The sequence below is a fragment of the Phasianus colchicus genome, chromosome 8 (genome assembly GCF_987193195.1).
Source record: "Phasianus colchicus chromosome 8, bPhaCol1.hap1.1, whole genome shotgun sequence".
Lineage (NCBI taxonomy): Eukaryota > Metazoa > Chordata > Aves > Galliformes > Phasianidae > Phasianus > Phasianus colchicus.
The window spans coordinates 6,178,261-6,202,336 of NC_143443.1; the positions used below are offsets into that span (position 1 = coordinate 6,178,261).

Consider the following 24,076-nt stretch of genomic DNA (forward strand, 5'->3'; position numbering starts at 1 on the left):
TGCAGACACCGAAGCAAGCAGCTCTGTGCTTTTCTGGCACCGTAATGAGAGTCTGTTACACCACTCAGTATTTTCTTTCCTTTCTTTTCTCTTCCTTTCCTTTAACGCTAACATCCTTTTCCTGTGCCTGAGGGAGAAGGCAGCTGATAAAAGCCGAGTTCCTGTTCACAGATAAGTTTAGAAGGCAGCCAAACTCAGAAGTTCCTTGAATAAGTTATATCCCTACCACCTTTTTTTTTTTTCCCTCCTCTGTTAGAGGCATTCCACACAGGAACCGGGCTCACATTGTTTGATGGCCATTTCCACAGTGGCTGGGAGGGTCGAAAGCTTTTTCCGCTCTTTGTTACAAACCTTTTTTTTTTTTCCTTCCTTCTTCCAACTTTTCATTTAAAGAATATTGTCAGGGCATTCCAGCACTAATCCAGGCTGCGCTCCGGAGAGGAGAACAAGAGACAGGTGTAATCAGGTGGGAAAAAAACCCACGATGCTAGTGAAGGTTTTGCTCATCTGTAACACAATAGGACTGGCTGACCTGGCCCGGCACATCAACCATCACGGCTACCACGATGTTCCCATGCATGGCTCAAAGGCACAGAGCCACCAGACCCCCACACACCCCGAGAGGGCTCTGCTGCAGGAGGAAGAGGGCTCCTGGGAGGCAGCAGGGCGCCGGGCAGATGTGCCAGAATACCCTGTGAGTATTGCCTACCCACACCACCAGGGAGAAACAGAGCAGCTGGAAGCTGGCAGCCCGCCGTCCCAAAATGGGTAAGTACCCAAATATGCATGTTTGTGCTCACGATGGGGTCACGTATGATAAACGTGATGGAAGACCATTATGGATAAAGGTTTCTCTTTGAAACACATTAGATTTTAGGGATCAGTCTTCATCCAAATAGGAGAAGACATCCAAATGTTTTAACTACAGGAACAGGAAATATAATTGCTTGTGAAGGATGAAACCACAGACGTGGCTGACTCTTTATCCTTAAGACAGCAGGATGGATGTGGTGCCTGGATGCACCTGGCATGGCTAAGCCATGGGGCAGAGCCCTGCAGCTCCCCTGTAGCACAGTAACACAGAATACTACTTCAGGCACAGCAGAACTAGATAAAATTCATTCCTCACTTTTTCTCTTCACACACCAATGTTTTTTTTTTTTTTTTTTTTTTTTTTTTTTTTACCAACTGTGGCAACCTTTGCTTATCACGAGAACATACTCAGTTCAGACCTGGGCCTTTGGGAAAGAGGAAGACAAGAAAAAGAAGAGTGGGATGTCAGCAAAACAGAAACAGTGAGGAGTAAATATAAAAGGAATAATAAATAAGCATGATATTACAAATTCAACCTTCCTCCCAGCAAAAGAAAAAGGAGAAAAAAAAGGATTTTCACATGCTTCTCATGATCATCTCTAGCTGTGTACCCATTCAGAGTAGATAAATCATGTACTTCACCAGAAAGGTTTCCAAACACTATGAGTTTTGTGAGTCTTACAGGGCATGTAAGTAGGTCCCTGAACGTTTAAAATAGATGAAAACCATCAGGACAGGGAATGAATCTTTTATAGCACTGATGGAAGGCTACTGCTCAGGACGGCTGGAACAGCAGCACAGTGAGTGCTGTTCACAGCTCACTGCTTCAGGATGCTCTGATTCTTCTCTTCAAATGTTCTTGGGGAAGGGAGAGGAGGGAGCTGGAAAGACACTGTAAAACCTCGTTCATGTCACGATTGCTTTCCACACAATAAAAGCATGCCATCTTCTTTCTAAATCTCATCTACCTGTAATATTAAGGCCTCCTCCTGCATGTAATACAGTGCAGTGCTTACAGCCCTGTTTTCCTTCATACTCCATTCTCCCCACAAATCTGTATGCCATAGCACTAACCTCCAATCATTTTCTAAGTACTGACTTACAGTTTTCTGTTGGACAGTGTTCAGTAATGGCACACAATTCACCAGCTGCTGGTTAATGCATTTCAGACTCTAGCAGAGCAAGGAAAGCAAAACAGAACCATTACCATAGCCTCGCATGCTATGCTGCAAGGTGACAGGCATTTGATGGCTTGTTGAAATGCTGATAGCAATCTAAAAGCTACAAAAATTCAAAAGTGTAAAGAGGTACTTGTAGAGGTCAGCAAGGCACTGTGATATACTCTCCTAATTAGGACTTTTTCCTTTGCTGTGTGACTTTGTTCAGCACCAACTTGTGTAATGCCATTCGGCACAAGCTGTTACTCATCCCAATTTCCTCCCAAGAAGAGAAATGCTTCCTCCTTTTAAGGAGATGGTTGCATAATGAGTCAAATCACAACGCTCTTCCCTATTATAAAGCAACGTTGATGACTACATGCAGTCAAGATCTAGCCTGCCAGTGGCTTCAGGGTATTTGGTCTTTTGCTGGAGCAATCACAATTAGAGCGCACAAGCCCAGCAAGGTGGCACATCTCAGGAAAGAAATTCAACGTTTTCAGAGGAGTTGTACCCAAAATTGAGTGGGGAGAGTGCATACACTAACAGACAGCACAGGTCTGCTTGTGCCTCTGCTCCAGATTCTTAGTGTTGCTGCAAAGAGCAGCAAGGACAGCGAGGGAAAATGCACTGGGAGTTATGAGGAACTAAGGGATCCACACACAGCACTAAAAGCTCTGGGGTGATGGAAACCAACCACTGGTCCATGGTAACTCCATGATACCTTTCTAGCAAAGAGTTTTTCCCCCAAACTCTTGCCATTTTTCTTACGTGTTAAAAATGATGATTGTTGCAAAACATTGTTAGATCTTTTCAAAATAAATGAGTATTATTTTTCTCATGGTCATTTGAAGAATTGGAGATGATCATGACTAATACTCCCCAGGCAATCAGAGTTCCCTGGGTTCTGTTTCAGCATGTAAGGTGAAATGACTCACAAAGGCCCAGTCAAATGCTTGGATGTGTTATGTTATTAATGAATTCCTCTCAGAGCAACAAGGTTATTCTAATCAGAGTTTTAAAGTAAGAAAATCAGTAAAAGGTCACTGGCAGTTTTTAATGAGAAATGTGTGGATAATAAAGAACAGTTTCAACTGTTTGTTAAAGGAAGAGCTAGGTAAGAGACTGGTATCTCAGCTGTTGCTTGTATCTGAGCACACAAGAGAAGCTGTGCTTGTTTGAAGTTGGCAAGTGTTTGTGTGTGCTATTTGCAAAACCAAAAGCAGCTCATTTTGCACAGGAAACCACCTTTCTGTTTTCCTTCTTTTTCCCAGAAGCTATGTCTTGTGTGATTGATCAGTTTGACACGACAAAGCTTCCTTATGGCTGATATAAATGGATCCATGAGTGCACAGACTTACCAGCAGAAGTAAAAAGGGAATGGAAGCACAGGTATATCCATAGTCCATTAGCATCTGTTTTAGGCACGGAAGCTGAAGAGTAAGAACAGCAAAAACAAGTTATAGATTTCATAAATATACAGTATATAATACCCACAATTCCCATGCAGGCTCTAATCCAATCCCTGTGCCTGCAGCCCCACAAAGAATTGCACTGACAACTCAGATTCCATGCACACAATATTCACATTTCTTTAAAAAAAAAAAAAATAACAAAGCATCTAAAAGGTGCAGTTCCACCACATGCTAGCTTGGGCAGCAAAGCCCAGAGTTCCCTGTATCCTCAGCTGGCCTGACCTCTCAAGTAATACTGAAAACTAGATCACTTAAGTGTTCCAGGTTAAAAATAAGCTCATGAAAAGAAAGAAAAAAAAGCAGAGGCTATTTTTGACTTCACCCCTCAGTAACCACATTGATAGAGCTGATCCCCAAATGGATGGCTCACGCAGTGAAGGAGAAATGGAAGTGGTGATGAGGTGGGGATAAGCAGAGGAGCTAAACCTGGCTTCCCTCTCTATGACAAAGTCATAGAACTTCTCCTCTTTCCTAAAGTGAAATCATTGTCAGGTAGCTCCTGTCCTTTGTGCACTGTATCTCCATCACAGCAGGTATTTCAGTGCTCTGTCCTCCTTTATCCACAACCAGATGCTCAATCTCTCATCTATTGCAATTTTTCTTACAGTTAAAATGTTTGGGGAAAAAAAAGAATAAGGAACCTAATGAAAAAACATCCTGAATCCTGACAGAAAAGGCAAAAATCTGCAGAATAAGTAGATCCTTAATCATGCTGACTTATGTCAAGGTTTGTATACACAGTTCTGTCAAGTCACCCCTTGATGGGAGGAAGGCTTCCTGATGTCAGCCTGCAGTGCTGTTATCTCACTGAAACACACACCTCTTCCTTTAGCCCTGCACTGACACAGCCACAGAGCAGGTCTCTGTGATCAGCCAGGGTGCCCAGAGGGGGAGCATCCATCCTTCAGAATGCAAAGAAGCAGAGGAAACTAAAATAGCTCTTATTCTAGGCAAAGTCAAAACAATGCCCAATCCTAACAACTCCTTTTCTGCTTTTACAGGAAAACATCCATTGATTTGATTAATATCAGTTTCACACTGACTCATCTATTTCTTCCAAATTAGAGAGGGACTTTCTTAGGATGTTTATGGGTTACCGAAATTTCCCACCAAAGGGGAATAGAACACAGACTTAAAATAAAGCAACTTCTGGATTAAATGCAGCTTAATGTGATCTTCAGCCCCTGACATCCTGCACACTACTGGAATGGCCAGAGTGCTCAACAATAGCTTTTGTAGTGCCAAGTTCACTAACAGAAGCAGTGGCTTTCCTATGAAAATTTGGCACTTGGCTCTTTTCAGGAGTTTTGGAAGTCTTCAGCTCTCTTGTTGAGTTTTGGAAATCTTCAGCTCTCTTGTTGAGTTGCACAGCTGCAGGTGGAATAGCTCCCCTTTTGTGTATTTGATAGGCAGAAACATAGCTTCTCTGAGCGCAGTACAGTAGTTATCTAGCCCTCCACATACAAAAGGTTCTCTCATTTCCATTGTTACATGGTTCATTAGTGCAAGCTGTAGCAATTTCTTCCTTCAGCAGATAGCAAGGGATCTCTTGTTTTAAGTGTAGTGACAGAATCCAAGGCCTTCCTACAGATGAGGGTCAACAACCCTCAAACCAGCCCTTAGCAGCCAGCCCTGAACAAACTGAAATCTTTTGCTGAGCAGAAAAGATGATCAGGATGAGCCTTGCTGCTCACTGAGCACACACAGTTTGGGAACCTTGTCTTGTTCTGCATCTTTGACTGGCTGGCACGAGCACAGCTATGCTGGCAGGGAACACCAACTGCAATCCCACTTCAAGATGAAGTGAGAGTGTGCTTTTATCTGCAACAATCAGAAGATGAAATCCCAGTTTAAGCTGCCCTCAGAGCAGGCTGTAGAACTTGCACCGTGCTGAGGAAAACATAAGGAAGGAAATGGCTGTGGATGCTTTGTGAAGAGACTAAAACTCTCGCACAGATTTCTCTGCAGTAGCTGTACAACAAGTGGGATTGCCTCAAAAGCCACTGCAGCCAAGTCTGCTTTCTCTGAAACGCTGCTTGCTGTGAGGCTCCAAGTTCAGGACTGGTTTTACTCAGAAAGCCATTGTGGCACTGCAGCCACAAGGCATTCTGCAGGGCAGGCCACAGCTGAAAGCATACTGACTGGCATTACAGCTGGAATAAACTCGGGACACTGGGAGACTTGTAGTACTGCAAGGAAATCCAAACGCTTGGCACTGCTGCTCTTTCAGCTGAGCTTGTTATGGTTAACTGCAAATCAATCAGTCTACCTTCATCAAATCCCAGTGAGAACCAGTGATGCTCAAGGGATGAGGCACAAAGTTCCTGCCCAAGAGGAGCATTAGCCATAATCAGGGAAAGAGGGAAACAGGAGAAGCAGTTCCTGCTGCCTGGCTGATGCACACTGCTGCCTGCTCAGCAGAGCAGAGAATTCACTGATGTGCTGACAGGTCACCAGCAATCACACATCAGCTGCTAATTAAAAACAAGGGCACACCTTGTTCCTTATGAGAGCCAGCACCTTTTTAAGTACTTAATCCCTTTGGCGCTCCCCAGTGAATTAACTGATGAGTCTTTCTTAAAACTGACATGCACAGTCCCAGTTTAGACTAATTTAAATGCAATACTTTACCTTTTTTTTTTTTTTTTTTTTTTTAAACTGAGTGCTCTTCTTAATTGTCGGTGCTTTGCACTGTGGGAAAAACAGAACACAGATTATTCTACTGCTAAAGCCTGTTTTTTTTTCTGCTTCAACTGGAGTAAGTCAGGAGCCTATACAAGTTAGTGGGAAACAGCTTCAAATTCAGAGACCAGTCTCAGAAATAAGAATTGTAGGGATTGGAAGGGATCTCCGGAGACCATTGAGTCCAATCCTCATGCTAAAGCAAGTTCCCTACAGCAGGTCACACAGGGAAGCCTCCAGGTGGGACCTGAATATCTCTGGAGGAGGACAGCCCACCACCTCTCTGGGCAGCCTGTGCCACTGCTCTGCCACTCTGGCAGTAAAGAAGTTCTGTATGGAACTTCCAGTGTTCCAATTTGTGCCCACTGCCCCTTGTCCTGTTGTTGGGCACTGCTGAAAAGAGCCTGGCCCCATCCACTTGACAGCTGTCCATTAGGTACTCACAAGCATTGATAAGATCCCCCTCAGCCTTCTCTCCTCCAGGCTGAACAGCCCCAGGTCTCTCAGCCTTTCCTCGTACAGGAGATGCTGCAGACCCCTTCCCTGACCTTCCACTGGCCTCTCTGCAGAGGTTCCCTGCCTTTTTCTTGAACTGGGGAGCCCAGAACTGGACAGCCTTCTGTTGTCATCTAGTAGCACATCTTAGCAGCAGTAATTGCATATCTGGTCCCTTTTGCATTGTACAGAAAAGGAAAGAGCTATGGGCATTAAGAGGCTTGTGCTCTGTCAGTAATAGTGACGATCCGCTGGGCAGGAGTTCTCAAAGTAATTATAGGAACTGCCTTCCTTGAGAACAGAAACAGGAGGAAACTGATGTGAAGGACAGCTCTGCTGCATGAGCACAGACAAAGGAATAACAAAACTCATGGAAAAACAACATCCTGCAGCTTTTGTTCAGGCAAAAATTCCACTGACACAGCAACTGTCTAAAGTGATGCATAACAGTGACAAGCAGGAGACCACCAATCAAACTGAAGTACCTGGCTGTGCTAGGGGACATTATTCTCATCTACCATCGTGCTGCTCTTATCAGTTGCAGCACTGCATGGAAAAGAACCAACCCTGTATTCGTTGTAACAGAGTTATGGTTGCTTTGCTTTACCTCCTGTCCTGCTGCTGTGACAGCAGGATGTCTGACCAAATTCTGCCATCACAAACAAAACTGCTTTGTGTTTTGCTGTGTTTCAGAAAAAGCAGGTGTAATATCCAAGAACAACAACAGCAAAACCAACCATCCCTAGCATCAGAACAAGCATCCTTAGCCCTGTTTTTTTAGGGCTGACTTCGGTGTTGCTCCAACTTGCAGTTTTGCTATAAGCTTCATCATTCCCCACCCTAGAAATAAAGCTCTCCTGCTCTCCTCACAAAGCAGCTTCTCCTTGGCCACAGAGGCTGGAGTTGAAAGGAAACCCTATTAAAGAGGATGAAAGCAGAGTGCAAAGCTGGTGGTATACTCACTGAGTGAAGCTACACAATCACAAGGGGGAAAAAAATACAGAAGCAGAACATAAAGCTTCTGTGTCCCAGAAACAGGCCGAATGAAGTTCTCTTTGTGCAAGGGCAGTCACTGAGGCTTCACAGCCCGTTGGTGTCAGTGCAGAATTCCCACTTGTCTCACTGAACTTCAGATCAAGCCTTTGTAAGTCTTTAAATCGCTCCACTTTAATGTTAAGGAATGACGTCTTTCCCTCAAGGTTAATACAATTAAGGAGTATTTTTAGTAATAGATAGCAAAGTTTCCTTAAAGGAAGCATTTGACAAGATATATAAAAACACTGCAATAGAAGTTTCACCTTTGGGCACGTGTATCTATATTGCAGCTCTTTGCAGATAGGAAAAACGGGCCTTACATATTTACTGGACGCAATAATACATTTAGATAAATTGAATCCAACTCAAATCCACTAAAAATTGTTATGATTGAAACCAAAGCATGATATGGTATTGCCATTCAGCTTCACGAATCAACTTCTACACTGAGCCAGGGAAAACTAGCAAGCAGATACTAAAGAAACAACAAACATACAGAAATGTGACTACCACTAAAGGCAGATTTTATGCTAAGTACGTCAAATTCCTTTTGCTTCATATTATATGTGCCACATAATGTGTAATTACCCAAGCAGCAGGTTGGGGTCAATTTCTGACACAACAAAACACTCTTCTGTGGGTGAGAACCTAGAAGTAAGCCCACCAGATACCTGCAGCATGGCAGCAGGTTTTGAAAAGAATCTTATTTTCTATTAAATGCCTTTGTGCATTTATATCTGCAATAGTAAAACACTCATCTTGCTCACACACGTTTGTGCACGTAAACATTTGGTTTCGATTTGTAAGGCTTATGTGACCAAAAGGACTCGTCTGGGAGCCACGCGCAGTGGGAAAAACGAATCGGCACAGATGATGATTCATGGGGCGTGGGCTGTTTTCATCAAGAAAGAACAAAGCATGAAAGCAAAATAATCGTATTTGAAAAAGAGATTTCCACATGGGACGTGGACCCTTGCTGGGATCTGGCAGGCACCCCACTGGGCAGGTCTGAGGCCCTGCACCTGGCACCAGTGCCTGCTTGGTCTAGCAGCATGTGCAAGCTAGGTTATTTTGCTGGGAAAAGAAAAAAAAAAATAAGAGCAGACAGGATTTGAGCTGCAAAAGCCACTCACAGCGATGGCTTGCTGGGCACATGGCAGGGGACAGCTGTTTTGGCTTGCAACCACAAGAAAAGTGGCAGCAGACTGCTTCTGCACAGCTTTCGCGCCTGTCTCTAAGAACTGACCAGCTTTGCCCACAGGTGTGCTTGCTGGCATCTCAGCCATGCTGTACCTTGAGAAGCTTCTGCCCCATCCCTGGAGGTGTTCAAGGCCAGATTGGATGGGGCCCTGGGCAGCCTGGTCTAGCATTAGGTGGATGGTTGATGGCCCTGCATGTGGCAGGGGATTGGAGATTGATGATCCTTGAGGTCCCTTCCAACCCTGGCCATTCTGTGATTCTGTGAAGCTGGATGCAGCGAGTGTGGGGAACTCGCCCAGCTTGCCCAGGCTGTCTGCTTTCCCTCTCCAGCTTCCTTCCCTTCTCCTGGTTGCCCCACTGCTCTCCCAGCTGCCACGACCACAGCTTCTGCTTTCGTGCTCAAGTCGGTTCCCCATTGTTTCTGCACTCAGACAAGAAAGGCAAAATTTTCCATATATGCTGATTATCAGAGATTTAGTTCCCGTGTTCCCATTTAAAAATATACTGCCTAAAGTTCAGCTGTTCTTTATCAGGCACAGCTCTCCCCTACACAATGCTCTGCTCCATTTTAACACAAACCTTTGGAATACCTCCTGATCCTTCCAAATACCCCCATGGATACAACTGGCATTGTCCAAAACCTGATTCTGCTTTTGTTTTGAAAAGCTAGTGTTGATTTCTTACAGAAAAGGAGTTTACTAGTACACACAATAGCACAAAACACTATTTCTATTTTCCCTCCAGGCTTTAAGGGGATACCTGGTGTTTATTAACATCTCATCTTCCTGCAGGTTCTCTGACCCAGCAAAGTTTGCACATTTTTTTTCCCCACTTCACTCTGCGCTGGTGCAGCCTCACCTCAACCACTGTGTGCAGGTTTGGGCACCGCAATATAAGGAGGACATAAACCCCTTAGGGACCATCAAAGGAGGGCTACAAAACTGATGATCCGATGGAGCCAGGGGTTGGATGCAAAAATCAAGACGGCCCCATAACTGATCAGACGTAGCAACATTTTGGAAGACACCGATTTTAACTGAGTTTATGTAGGATTAATTTTCCAGAAGCACTCAGTCCAGACCTGATGAGTCAGTCGTGAGGCATCTGAAATGGCAACATGCCCATCCAGGCAGTCTGACATTTAAAGCAACATTAACCTGGAGGTTATCACGGGTTGGAAATTTCTCCTGCTGAATGAAAAGGCTGGAAATGGAACTAATGCGTCAAAGTTCAGACAATCAACCCTCCTGTTAGAAACTCTGATAAGCATCCCAAATGAAAACAAAGGAACAGAGAATCGGGGGGGAGGGGGCTGGGGGGTGGAGAAGGGTGAACTAGCAAGCATTTTTCACTTTCCTCATCATCCAGCCTAAAAAACAAAACTCCTCTACATTTCACCCTTCTGTGACACTGCTACAAGCAGAAACTTACAAGACCTATTTGAAATTCCTCTTTTTCCCCATTAGGAACTGGTGTTCTTTCACACAGTCTCGGCTGGTGACATACATTGAAGCCTGCATGAAGGAGAAGTACATTGTCAACTCCCAGCAGCCCTGCCCAAACGGAGCTCCAGATTGCCAGAGGATCATGTAAGTACCCCAGATGAAACCACTAGAAACAACAGGATATTCTCTGAAGGTCCCAAATTAGATATTCAGAACTAATTATTGGCACATTTTTAAAATAAATCAAGCACGGTCTTAATTCAGTACCAAGGTGAGGTCATGTCTGATTTACGTACCTATCATGATAAGTAACCTGGGATAATTATTGCCTTTAAAAACCACCAAGTATAGGACTACAAGGGGATTAAGTGATTTTTTAAATCTACCCACATTAATTTAGGGAAAAAAAAAAAGCCATCACATCTTTTTCACAATTTTCAGGTCCTAATACACACATGACTTAAAAACAGCAACAAAACACCAAAAAGCTCTGCCTGTGACCATCAGTGAGACTTATTCACAGTGACAGATATACAATGCCCAAGGGATTTTTCTTATTTCAGAAGGACTGGCTGCCCAAAGAGCACAGGTGAAAGCCTATAGGACGGTTCTATAACAGTAAATATTAGAGTTCTGTTTCTGATAATCATGGATATTTACCAGCTGTAAGATCTCTTTGAGACTCCTGTCAGATTAGTGCATCACGTCAGACAAAAATCCCTACAGGACAACAAAGAGGAGGAGGGTGAGGTAGACCAATGCAGACTGCTAACTGAACAGTACTTACGTTCTGCCAGCATGTATGAATTTGCACACACCTCCTCTTGCAAATAGCAGTTCTGAAAAGCAGTCTTATGCAGAAAATAATATTGCTGTCAACTGCTGCTAACGTGAGCAGTAGTGATAAAATTCACGACAAATTTCTTGACCCTATTCTGCATTAGTTATCTAGGACACCATTGGCACCAGCCCACAGTTAGTCAGTGGATTTTCCCCACGTGATACCAGCTGACCATAACTTGGAAACTAACACCTGGACCCTGCTCCCCAGGTACAGGACAGCCCTGAAGCCAGTCTATCAAGTGAAACAGAAGGTTCTGAAGTCTTTGCAGTGGAAGTGCTGCCCTGGATTTATTGGGAAGGATTGCGAACAACGTGGTAAGGAAAGCCAGAGAGCATGAGTAAGAATTAAGGCTAAACCACGTCCATTGTGACAAAAAACAGCTTACCTATTTGTTCCTCTGCTTTGGGAATTGATGCTTTATTTTCTTTGGCATGCTATGCCCCAAATCGCCAATGCCTTGCAACAGGAAGGAGGTGTAATTAGCCTTAAACAAGGCTAACAGCAACAACACTTTCCTCTAATCTTCACACTTGGAGAGAAGCATTCATGTACCGGGGGAGCTGTCACGTGTAAAACTCCATCTGTGAAGCCTATGAAGTCTCCATCTCTGCCGAAATCCATATAGAAAGTAATGATAAGAGAAAGTAACACCGGCATGTGATACGTCAAAAAATTAGTGTAGAGAATGAAGTAATTTTGGGGGGAAATTGCCAAGTGTCCAGTTTAAAGCAAGCCTTTCTGTGCCACCAGAGCTCCCCGTACTGCTGAATATTGATGCCAGCAGCTGCTAAATAAGAGTCAGGGTGGGGGGGAAACAGCATGGTTTCAAAGATGCAAAGCTTCACAGCACTCGGAAGATTTAACAGAATGCTTCATTCAAAAGTGGAAGAATTTACACTGAAATAAAAAGATAATTCTCCATAGTAATTAAGGCATTAAACAAAGGAGTCAAACATTCAGGTGAAAATCTTGGTCCATTTCACCTACCCTAATAGGCGCCTCAGAAAAGTTTGGAGTTCCTGTTTATATCTCTATTGGTGTAGGCTTTTTGTGCAGATAGCTCCTCTCCACAGTTCTCATCTCTAAGGTAATTAATCAGCCTGGTTTCTATTTATGATGTCAGAAGGCTATTACCAAATACAATGCGTTTTGCTTAGTCTCTACTCAGTTATGCTCACAGACCAAAAGCAATTGCTTCGTTTTTATCTCTCCATTGGTACAGCTCCACCCACTGCAGCTGGTGCTGCAATACCAGAACATTCATGTAACTGGAACAGGAAAGAGGAATTTACAGATTTTTTGATAGGACTCTCCAGAGAAAAGCATCCATTTGTAACAGCCTAACTTCTTATCATCAGTAACTCCGTATGAATTTAAAAACCACACCCATGCTGCACAGTGTTATCATTTAGAAGGTGTTGCATTTTGGTGCAGTACCACAAGTGAACACAATGTTCCTTATCCTAAGAAACCTGCTCTGCAGAAGCCAGTCTCCACATCTGTCACACTGCAAGTGAAACTGCACATTCTTGCCTTATTGAACTGCATTAGTCTAGTCTCTGCATCTAAAGTGTTTTCACAGATGTATCACATCTCAATTGCAGATCCTAATGTCATTCCAGCACCAAGAAGGCAAACTGAAGGACTGCAAGAAGAAGAGTCCTCAAACCACAGTAAGTTCTTCAACTTACATTGCTTGCCATTCTCTTACATCTCAAGTCACTGTCCTGAGCAAAAGACAGATTTTCAGTTGCTCCTTTAACGTGATAAACTACGGATAATATCTTTAGTGAAAGCATTACTTGGGAAAGTTTTTACATATCTGTGTATCATTCATTGCCATTCATGCTGGTTTTTGCCATAAAATTATATGAATGTTCCTGAGAAAACAGCCAAAAGTTTCACTCTAGTATGCTGGCTGATCATCACTTAAACCTAGTGAGAATGGCAGCTATGTTAAACCTGTGTGTGGATGTTTAACTCCTTGTTCAGCTCAGTGGATTCACAGGAAAGCACTTCAGAAGACTTACCAGGAAACAAATCTATTCCAAATGCCATTTTAGAGCCACTACCAGTAGCTGTGAAAATATTGTTATGAGATACCCTAGATTCTTATCTCAGGTGCTCTATCTTGCCAATCTAATATCCAAGAACCACCTTTCCTTGCTATATGGCAAATGATTTGCCTAGTAGTGCTATTAAATATCTTCCAGCAACCGGGTTTAGGATAGCATTACAGCCCTGAAAGAGTCTTCCTTACACTATGCTCTCAGCACTGAATGAATAAACAGTTGCTTTAGAAGACTCAAGTTTATAAAACATTAGCTTGAAAAGTCAAATGTAATCCTGGAAGGGAAGAGGTCCCAGGGATGGCACAGCTAAGATACACTGGTTCCTGCAACTCAGCGTACACTTTTAATCCTTCAGCTCAAATTAGCATGTATTTATTTAGAGTAATTTAAGTTAAAGGATCCCTCTGTGGGAGCCAGCGGTGACACTTAACCATTATGCTCTTGAATCTTTTGTGAAGCACCTCCATTGCTCCTTCATCCTGTCTTTTTATTCTGGGTTGTAAAGCTTAGCTATCCTTCCTGTCAATTGGCTTGAAAGCCATTATTATTTCAGAATGTTTTTATGGCATGGGGAGGTTTTAAATGAAGAATATTTTACCACCATCGTGGCTAGCATGGTCGAAGGTCTTGGGTTAATATTTAAATAAATTTTCCATCACTGCTGAAAAAAACATTTGCAAATAAACTGTAGTTAAGCTGCTATAAATCAACAGATTCCTGTATGCAAGATTTCCGGAGCAAAAACATACACTGGTGTTCTCAGAGCTCACAGGTCTTGTAGGAATACGTGTTGCTGCAGCTTCATTGCATGACACTTTCTTTCTGAATCTCACGATTAGTGTCAACACCAGTGGATTCAAGAGAGCTGTTGGAAGTCATTCAAAATCAGGAGGCTTTACTGGATGATCTTCAAAGTGATATTCATCAAGCGGTCAGCAACTTAGGTGATTTACAGAGAATATTTGAGAACAACGGTACAAGCATGGTGTTAGAAGTGAACCAGAGCAATGAAGGTGAGAGGTCTGATGTAGAATTGTCACCCTGTCAACAGGCCCTGTAAGACCATGCAGATCAGAAGGAGAACCTGAGAACACTATAATGCACTCTAATATCCCTTGGTCTGCAGGTTGCTTCCAAAGAGAGAAGAAAATGGGTGCAATTCCAATACAAAGTAATTAATTAAATCCAAGCAGAAGTCAAGATGTGAGATTAAATGAAAGGCAGATTCCTTCATACTCTTCAGAAATTTTAGAATCTGCCTTAAGCACAGAATGAAGAGATCGCTTACACTAATTTGTAAGCTTACTACTCTGCTTCCATGGCTTCTTTTCTATGAGGATGCTGAGTTTAGATCTATTTTTTCTTCTTCTTTGCAGACTCATAGCCTGATGTGCTCCATCTCAGATTGGTATACGTTGTAAAAATACAACATATGCCCATTTATCTGAAACATTAATCCTGCTTTATATCGCAGTGGAAACTCTGGTCTGAATAGTACTGAATTTGAACTACTAATCTGAACCACCGACTTAGAGAAACGTTTTCTAGTGATGCAGCCTGAACTTCAAGTCACTCAGTTCATACGCTCAAGTTCAAAATCAAGCCTCAGTCCAATTCACACTAGTACAGACTCCTCATAGATTTTTCATGTTACTGAGTCTTTGCCTAGGATGTGCAGATGCTAAGATGCTGTGTAACTTTGTGAAGCATTAGGGACACCATAGAAAGCATCAGACAAATAATGGTATGAGAAAATTGCATAAGCACATCAGATAAGAACTTGTGAAAATGAGCAGTTACAACCATTAATAAAACTGCTCTACAAGCATCTAAAAATGCAGTATTTCTCTGACTTAAATGGGGCAATCAATACACATCTACGTTACAGTCTGCAAACAGAAACACAACATGTTTTGCATTAACCTTGATTTAAATAAGGTTATTTTTGCTATTATAAATAATTCAGCATATGCTCAGGTTTTGGGAATTAAAATGGCAGTTACTGAAGAAAAATACATCCTTGAGTTACCCTGGTCAGATTAAGATGCTTTCTTAAACAGAATTATTGTTATTATTTACTTTATTTTAACAGATTTTCAGGAAAGGCTTCTGCGGCAATTCTTGGTTCCCCACATGGAGAATTTTCTAAGGAAACATTTGAACCCAATGTGGGCAAGCTTCAACAGAAGCTTACAGAACCTCTCCAACATAGTGAGAAACCTGTCCCACGATGTGGAAACCAACAAGAAAAGCATAGAAAGATTCCAAGAGAGCACTGTGCCTAAAAAAGAATTCCAGGAGCTGGGAACTAAGTTCGAATCTAAAGTCCAGGAAAATGTGGAGAAAGTCGATCAAATAAGAAGAGATTTAGAGAATCAATTGCAAATGCAGCAGGCTAGTATTGAGCATAACCTCACCGTAATCAGGGCAGATACTGACACAAGGCTGAAGAAACATCACAAGATACAGCAGTCCCACCACTTAGCTTTGAACAACAACATAACAAATATGAAACACGAGCAAAACAATCTTGAAAATAAATTTGAGACTTTGAAAAAAAATTTAACAGAACTCTCCTCGCATCACGGTCCCAAAGATGAAACTACACAGTTAGCCATCAGACAAATAAATGACATGCTGGCAGGGCATGCAAAGCAGCTTAAAGACCTCTACATGGAGTCTGATGTGGCCTTTCAGAATATTGCTGTCCTAGAGAGATGGTTTAAGGAGTTGAAAAAAAATATCTCGAAGTATAGGCCTGAAGATCTTTCAATAACTTTAATGGAGAAATCAGTTCTTATTGAAGAAAATAAAGCAGCAATGGAAAGGCAGATATCAGAGATGAACGATACTCTCTCAAATCTTCAGGAAAACTATTCAGATCTGTTGAGATATATGGAGGAATGTAATTGCCAGAAGATACCTTCTGACACCAATATACTTGAGGAAGATATAAAGAACATCACTTATTCCCTCGAAGGCCAACAATCAAAGGATACGAAGCAGTTAGAATCTGTTTTCAAAGATCTCTTGAGGAATGAAATCGAAGAGCTCTCCTCAGCCTTCCCATTTATCCATCAGTCCCTTAACCTCCGTCAAGAAGAAAGCAGACAGCTTCAGTTGCAAGTTGCATCTTTTTCAGAAGACATAGGACTCCTGAAGAAGAAAGATGAAGAAATTCATAGGCACATCAAGTACCTCAACAGTTCTTTCGGCTCACTTTTAGAAGACGCCATGCGGCACGAAGCTGCCCTGGAGGCTTTACTGGGAGAAGAGTTTATGGAAGTCCTATTTGAGGAAGATCCCAGTACCCTAATATTATCAGTAGTTCAGATGCAAGAATTTCTGAAAGAGATCTCAAATAAACTCCAAAACCAAAATATGACTTTAGAATCTCTTGTAAAGAGATTCCATCGCTTGGAGGGAGGACAACAGAATAATCACAGTGTTCATGTATCTTCAAAGCGTCCCAAGCAGGAAACTCAGACACTCTCTATACTGGATGAAGCTAATCAGCTCAGCAGCGTAGAACATATGGAACCTAATTATGAGGCTTCCAAAGATGACTCCTTGCATAGCTCAACGTATAATGACATTATGACTCTGAAGAATGACATCAAGTATCTGAGTCTGGCAATCAAGAGGCACGAATCCAGAAATGACATGAGTATCTGCTGCAATCATACCATTGCAAATGTAGTAGAGCCACTGAACACTTCTGTGGAAATTATCTCAGGAGATTTAGCAACAATTAAAGAGAAGCTGGAAAAACATCTGCTGGTTTTCAAAAAGCTGTTTGGAAGCGATGAAGAATTACGTGCCTCAAATATAAGCCTGGATGTTGCAAAGATTCAGTCAATGCTTACCAGAAAAGTGAGGAGGCAAGAGAAAGGTCAAGACAAGCAAAGAGACAAAAAAAAGCCTGAGAAGCAGAGAGAAAATACACAGATAGTAAGTGGAAGAAATAGAGTGCAGACTGAACTGCTGGAAAAAGGTAGGTTCTTTCATCTTACTTGCTCACGTGCAGGTCTAGCTTCTCTCTGGGCCCTGCTGCAAGTCACTCTCATTCCCTCAAACGCATATAAATTCAACCTGCCAGGTATCCTGTGGGAGATATTTTTGATATCTCTGCCTTTCCAGCTAAATAAACTGTTTGATTGAGAACCAAGTCAATACACTGGTACACTTCTCAAAGCCAAGGAAAAAAAATAATCACACCCATTATAGCTGCTGTGTAGCTGGCCTTGAATTAATTCAACTTTAGATATTTAGAACCCAAATTTTGTTTCTAGATGCTCATGTTTATGGAATTAACTCTTAAAAAGCTGATGGGGAACACTGGGCTTCATGGTTTGCTTCTTCTTTCTCAGTTATTTGAGTCTGTAAGGGGTATTGTCAAAGCATCAAATCCTCATCATCTCATACATTAAATTAACTGCAAAAACTTGTGCATGTAGAACAGGGAGAACTGCCCAGAGTGCAATCTATCCCTTAGGGCTAAGGTAGGTTTTTGGCTTGTACTGCACTGATGGATCAGTTTGCCAAAAGCACCATGTAATTACAAATGCCACAGTTCTACCACTGGCTTTTATGATTCAGCCTTTGCTATGGACACAAAATACAGAACAAAAATCAGCCCCTTCAGGCAACTGTGCTGCAAAACTGTAGTTAAGAATGAATAAGCAAAGAACATACTTCAAATTGTTTTCAGGACAGCAAAAAGAGAGCCATTTTTTCTCTCCTGGTTGGTCTCGCCCTTCTGCCTTTCTAAGGATCCTGATCTAATCTCTTGATCTTCCCACACAACAGAATGCAGACCTAGAGAGCTTACTATAACTTTAAAGGAAAAATCACTGAGCCTTGTGTTTTCTTGCGATATCCACCTAGTCTCTATAATCAGTTGTTTTGTCACTGCCTCAATCTACATTTCTTTTCCCTCAGCTATTTCTGGCCTTCATTTTAAAAAGGAGAACAAAAACCTGCAGTTAAACTACTATTGACTTAGCTTCTTTCCCAAGAATAAGAGGCCTTCAGTGCCAACAAAATACAGAAGTATTTTCTAAAGCATGTTTATCAATCTACTGAGAATCCTAAAGTAAAAATATTACTTAAAAAACAAAGGAACGTTCTTTAATAGAAAAACAAAAACCTATTCATGTCATAGGATCACACTGAATTAATCTTTTCTTTGGTTGAGGATTTTTTACTTGTGCTCGACTACTTCTCTAAAAAAGAGAATTGCAAGAGAACTTTCCAACAAATTTGGAAACACAGGAAAACGCACCGCAACCTACAAACAACTGGAAATATATGCAAACAGAACTCCTCACAAAATTTTCAGTCCTAGAAGTTCAAATGAACATGGCATTTCTTTTTAATAAGAAGAGTGGTTGTTAGAAGTAATTGGGAAAGTTTATTCATCTACATCAATGACCATGAGGCTGGAACAACAGGAATGCTCCCACTTTCTGCACCCTATCCTAGCAGCTGAGGTAGGCAGGTCTTTGGGGAATGCAGTGCAGTGCTCTCACACTTAAGAGAAAGACCCCAGTCTCAGATCAAGACTGGAAGCAACCCAACTGGCTTCCTGTAAACCACAGCATTTCACAGCCTTGTCTGCACATAAGCTCCCCACAAAGCAAGTTTTCTGCCCAAGTTTCTCTGTGCCTGTTCGGGGCCCTTTCAGTCTCACAGTGTATTTACGTAATTTGAGAGCAGGCATCAGAGCAGGTTCAGGTAGTTAACTAAGTGCCTCATAGATGCACGTGTCTTTACAAACTCCCTACTTCTGTTAACAGCTCTGGGCAAGAAGGACTAGGAAAGAAGAGCTTTCATACCCAAAAAGCATTTGATATTTTCAGCTTTTTTTTCTTCCCCTTACGTGAACTGTCTCATTTTACGTCTTCCTGACCTTGCATTTTTGATAGCTGCATCAACAAGTACCACTGCTCTTGTCTGAAAGAGGAAAGGTGTTTTGGATCACAGATAGTGTTTCCAAAAGACTTGATCTAGAATTATTAATTGGCTGCGCAGCATCTAATAAAATGAAAGTTTCCATCATGACTTAGGCTCCTGAGCAAATAAAAAGCAATAGCTGGGAAGAGGAATGCTCATTGTTAAAGTACTGTTTTTCTCTCTTTTTCAGACTCATCAGTAGCATTCCATGTGGGATTCTCAGACAGAAAGGATAAAGAAAAAGCTCTGAAATTTAACGAAACATACCTCAATTATGGAAACAGCTATTTTCCTGAACATGGCTACTTTAAAGCACCGCACAAAGGCGTCTACCTGTTTGTCATCTCTGTGGAGTTTAGTTCAGGACCAGCTCTAGGACAACTCTCTTTCAGCCGTGGGTACAAAAGAACTCTCTCAAGTAGTCAGAGGAAGACAGCGGGTGGAAATACTGTAACTTCTTTTGCCATGGCAGAAATGGAAAAGGGAGAGAAAGTGTGCTTCGAATTGCTGCAGGGCACTGTCAAGAAACGGAGTCCACCTGGGACAACAATGGGTGGATTCCTACTATTTAAAACTTGAACAGTAACACTGTGTTTTACTGATATTTTTTCCATAGATGCAATGGATCGATTCACTATTGCTTCATCTGTGATGTATTCAATCCTACCGCATGTGTTTAAACATAGCACTACTCTAGGTTTGTCTTCATGCTTCTTTTCTGGAAGTGTTTGGCTTTTGATTAGTTGCTAATGAGCAGCAATGGGATTTTTAAGTGATGACCTAATGGTTTGGATTCCAAACATATCAATACACATTCTCAAATCCTTCCATAGGGAGAATTGCACCTAATTAGAACAGATGCTTTGCGGGGCTTTTTTTCACTTAATACTCATTTCTCTTTTCTCCTTTCTCATGAGACCCCACCTGGAGCACTGCATTCAGTTCTGGGAATCCCCACATAAGGAAGACATGGGTATCCTGTAGCATGTCCAGAAGAGGGTCACAGAGATGATCAGAGGGCTGGAGCACCTCCTATGAAAAAGGCTGAGAGAGATGGGGTTGTTTAGACTACAGAAGAGAAGGCTCCAGGGAGATGTCATAGCCATATTCCAGTACCTAAAGGAGGCCTACAGGAAATTAACAGAGGGACTCTTTATGAAGGGGTACAGTGGCAGGATAAGAGGTAACAGCTTTAAACTAAAAGAAGGTAGATGTAAACAGCAGGAAGAGATTGTTTACTCAGAGGGTAGTGAGGCACTGGAACAGATTGCCAGGACAATCTGTAGATGCCCCATCCCTGGCAGGTCAGGCTGGATGGGGCTGTGGGCAATCTGGTCTAGTAGTAGGCAACCCTGTTCACAACAGGGGGGTTAGAACTAGGTGATCTTTAAGGTCCCTTCCAACTCAAACCATTCTAGGATTCCATGAAAAAAGAATCCTTCCTGTGGCAGACATCCCCATCACCATCGAGGAAAAACATTTCAGACTATATATTAGCAATGACTTTTTTTTTTTTTTTTTTTTTTTAAGTGGTTGCTCAAAACCAAGAAGCCAGGACAATTTTACTTTTCTGTTCTCTGTGGACAAGGCAAACCGTCTTGTAAACTTCTACAATTCACTCTAACTCAACGTTTCAGTCTGTACGTAACACAAATGCTAGGGAAAAAAAAAAAATCAATCAAATCCAGTAAGATGCTCCCTGTACAGCCATTTGTAAGCAAGGATCTTAGAAGCAGCTGAGCCTCCCTCCTTCTAGACCTGGTATATTTCAACACCACTGCAAAACTTAATAGTAACATAACAGTGTCAGGATGTATTAGATATAAATTCCCATAATGTAGACATTAGGAATATGTCAACAATAACAAAAAAATATTGCTGAAAATATAGTTTATTTCTAAGGATATTCCTGTCATGAATATAGCCCAGACAGCCCAACATTTAGTAGTTTAAAATCAAGTGAGTGAGCAAACTAAATTAACAGCAAGTAGACAAGCTCACTGATCTACTGTCATGGTTGAATATAAAATAAATTTGTAACTAGAAAAAAGCCAAGAGCAGGATTTCTGAACAGTGGAGGTTTGAGTTTCCAAAAAAAACAACAACAAAACAATCCACAAACTCAGAATGGCCACATCCTGAATTTTTCCTCTGTCAAATGAAGCATCTCCAAAGGTGTTCATTTTGTTCTGTTATTCTTTGTTTTCCCTAACATGCTACAAAACTATATAAAAACAATTCCATTTGGCAAAATGAAATGCATTTTAAAATTCCCAATGCTTTTGATGAAAGAGATGAATCCCTAAGATGTATTTTATGCCCTTTAAGATAGCATATTTTCTGGCAGAAAAATATCTTGCTGTTAAGAATTTTTCTCCCCACCTATTTGTATTCTGAATGGCACTACTCTACAGGATAATTAAAAAGCACTGGTACCAATACACACTACACTCAAGACAACAGTTTGGCAAGTATCTTTTGAGACTACAAAGTGGTTTTAGTTACTGACTTGCTGATAAGATTGTTACTTTCCTCCCAGATAGGCAACAACGCAAATAAGGATCTAAAAACTAGTATGATTGAATGCCTTCTACTGATTCAGAAACAGAAAGCCACAGACACAGATGAAGACAGAGAAATTCAGCATCTCTGGAAAGAGAAAATGCCATTTGTGACCTAATTAGCAGTTCATGTCCTCCTGCCTACTCCTAGCCAGTAATCCCATTCACACGAGACTAACTGGACAAGTCTCCCCATCCATCCAGCATGGAGTCAGTCCTTGCACTGCTCTGCAGTAAGCAGCATTGGCTGCCCAGGAGCTCAGTCATCTTCTGCCCCAGACTGCCAAAATATCTGAGGAAGGAAGAGAAGAAAAATGGCAAGAGGCAAAATGTCAAAAAGGAATAAAGCCATCAGTTTGTAAGATTGGGTTCTGTTAGTAAAATCTATCACAAGGAGGTGACCCAGACATTTTGTTACTTTTGATTTTCCAGTGGCCCAGCTATGGGCTACTGCACTGGCAGCATCCTGCAGTGCAAACTGTGCTGTCTAGGTCAGGGGAGAGTAAGGATCCCTTGTTTTCAGTGCACGCTACTCCTGCAGGTACCAACCAAGTGCTATAGTTTAATACACCGAGAGAATATATACATGTTTTCAAATACACTTGCTTGCTCTTAAGGCTTTGACAGAAAACTTCAATTGGAGTGACAACTACACAGCTATCTGGAAACAGGCAAGGTAGGTAGTAGCTCAGCAAGGAAACAGAGAAAGGCCTGTATGTGTGATCTCTGATCCTAGCAGTTCTCCCAAGCGGGATGTTTAAAAGTTTGGTATTGGCATTTTTGTTGAAGAATAAGCCAGACAAGTTCAGAGATCGACCTCAGAGTGAACATAGTGTTAACATCAAGACATTTTCATATTTGTATTCTTTAAATATGTGTTTAAGTTAACCACCTGCAAACACAAAGCAGAGATAACTGTCTGGAAAACTCTCATTTTTACATTCTGAAGTAAAAACTTTAGGAAGGAGAATGGATTCAAGCATTCTATTGGCAGAATAAGCCAGGAAGTTTGTCTTCCTTCTTAGGTGATGAGGTTTATTTGTTTTGTTTTTGCTTTAAATACACACCTATTGAGCACTATCACCAACATGACTCTCATATTTAAAAATACTTTCCAGCTTCTCTTAGTACTCCCCCAAAAACCTGTAATGTCCAGAAAATTTTGCCAGTAGTTCAAATCTCCAAATCAAACCCCACAGTTATAAAAATATTAAAACAAAAAACCCATGCCCTGTATCTTTGCAAAATCATTTTGCTACTGAAGCTTGGCCTGCTTTATGAACGTACCCTATAATGCTTTGCATTTTAAAATTAAAGTTCCTTAATTTTTTCCCATTACTATGATGAGTTCCTTACTTCACTCACAATCCAAGTACTCATTGTGTATCAACATTCTATTTTGTATATGGATTTTCTATTTTATTACCTTTCTGTAGTTGATTTCACCAAATCCTGCAGTCAGATTCATCTGAACCCATTTCACCTGCCAGCATCCAGCCTGCCTCTGAAATCCATGGTGGTCACCCCTCCAGAACCAGTTTCATAGGGGTGATCCACTCATATTAGTGGGCCTCTCAGGAATCTGATTCACACCCAGTATGACAGACTTACTCCTTTAACATCAGTGAGTCAGACCGAAATAGTGATTTGGGCAACAGTGAAGATAAAGCCAGAGAAAGGATTAATGGCATTTATGGAATTGAAATCACTGCTACTTCTGCTTTTATTTCAAGTTCGTGATTCATTTCAGAAATTACTCAGTGTGCTTTTACTAGTTAGTACGCTTTTTGGCTTTCACACAAAATGTAACTGTGAGGGTGTTAGAGATGCTGCTGGACGTGGTTTTCAGTTCCTAAGTACTGATGTGAGTATATTGGTGAAAAAACTTAATACGAAGCTGAAAAACAATTACACAAACGATATGATTTTGCTATTTATTACTACTAGGCAGTAGAACTTATTTTCAGCCATCAAAACTCCCACCATGTTTAAAAGGATTTTCTTATCTTTACGACATACCGCCATCCTGTGGCCGTTTCAAGGGCAGCATTAGGTCACTTGGTCCAAAAAAACACCCAAACCACCGGTGCAAAATTTCAACTACTCACAGTATTTTCATGATGTCCTCCTGTGATGTGAAATAGGAAATCCCGCAGTCTGCACCCCATGCAGCCACGGTAAGTTCAATCAGTGAATTCATTCCATCAACTACAGCCATAACCATGAGAGAAAATTTACTCTTTCAAGATACTAGCAGTAAGAAGAACAAATCTTTGGACTCTGTAAATTACTGGTATTATGTGCAAAAAAGTTTTTTTTTTTTTTTTTTTTTTTTTTAAGAA

General features: G+C 41.5%; 1 protein-coding gene and 1 long non-coding RNA gene across 3 annotated transcripts; one reads left to right on the forward strand and one right to left on the reverse strand.

The window, feature by feature from the left end:
* Positions 1-24,046, forward strand: MMRN2 (multimerin 2). Of its 2 annotated transcripts, XM_031602459.2 has the most exons (7): positions 1-768; positions 10,324-10,446; positions 11,354-11,460; positions 12,751-12,819; positions 14,058-14,231; positions 15,311-17,212; positions 19,364-24,046. In XM_031602459.2, the coding sequence occupies exons 1-7, from the start codon at positions 485-487 to the stop codon at positions 19,750-19,752; spliced, it is 3,048 nt and encodes a 1,015-aa protein (XP_031458319.2). In that variant the 5' UTR covers positions 1-484; the 3' UTR covers positions 19,753-24,046. The 2 variants fall into 2 exon arrangements, with proteins under 2 accessions (XP_031458319.2, XP_031458320.2); XM_031602460.2 differs by lacking the exon at positions 14,058-14,231 and having other exon boundaries at positions 3-768.
* On the reverse strand, positions 6,079-12,732 carry LOC149916997 (uncharacterized). Its single transcript, XR_016468653.1, has 3 exons — positions 12,134-12,732; positions 11,532-11,753; positions 6,079-6,136 (listed from the first exon to the last, which is right to left on the reverse strand). It is a non-coding gene; the product is annotated as an uncharacterized LOC149916997 (long non-coding RNA).
* Positions 24,047-24,076: the final 30 nt, after the last annotated feature.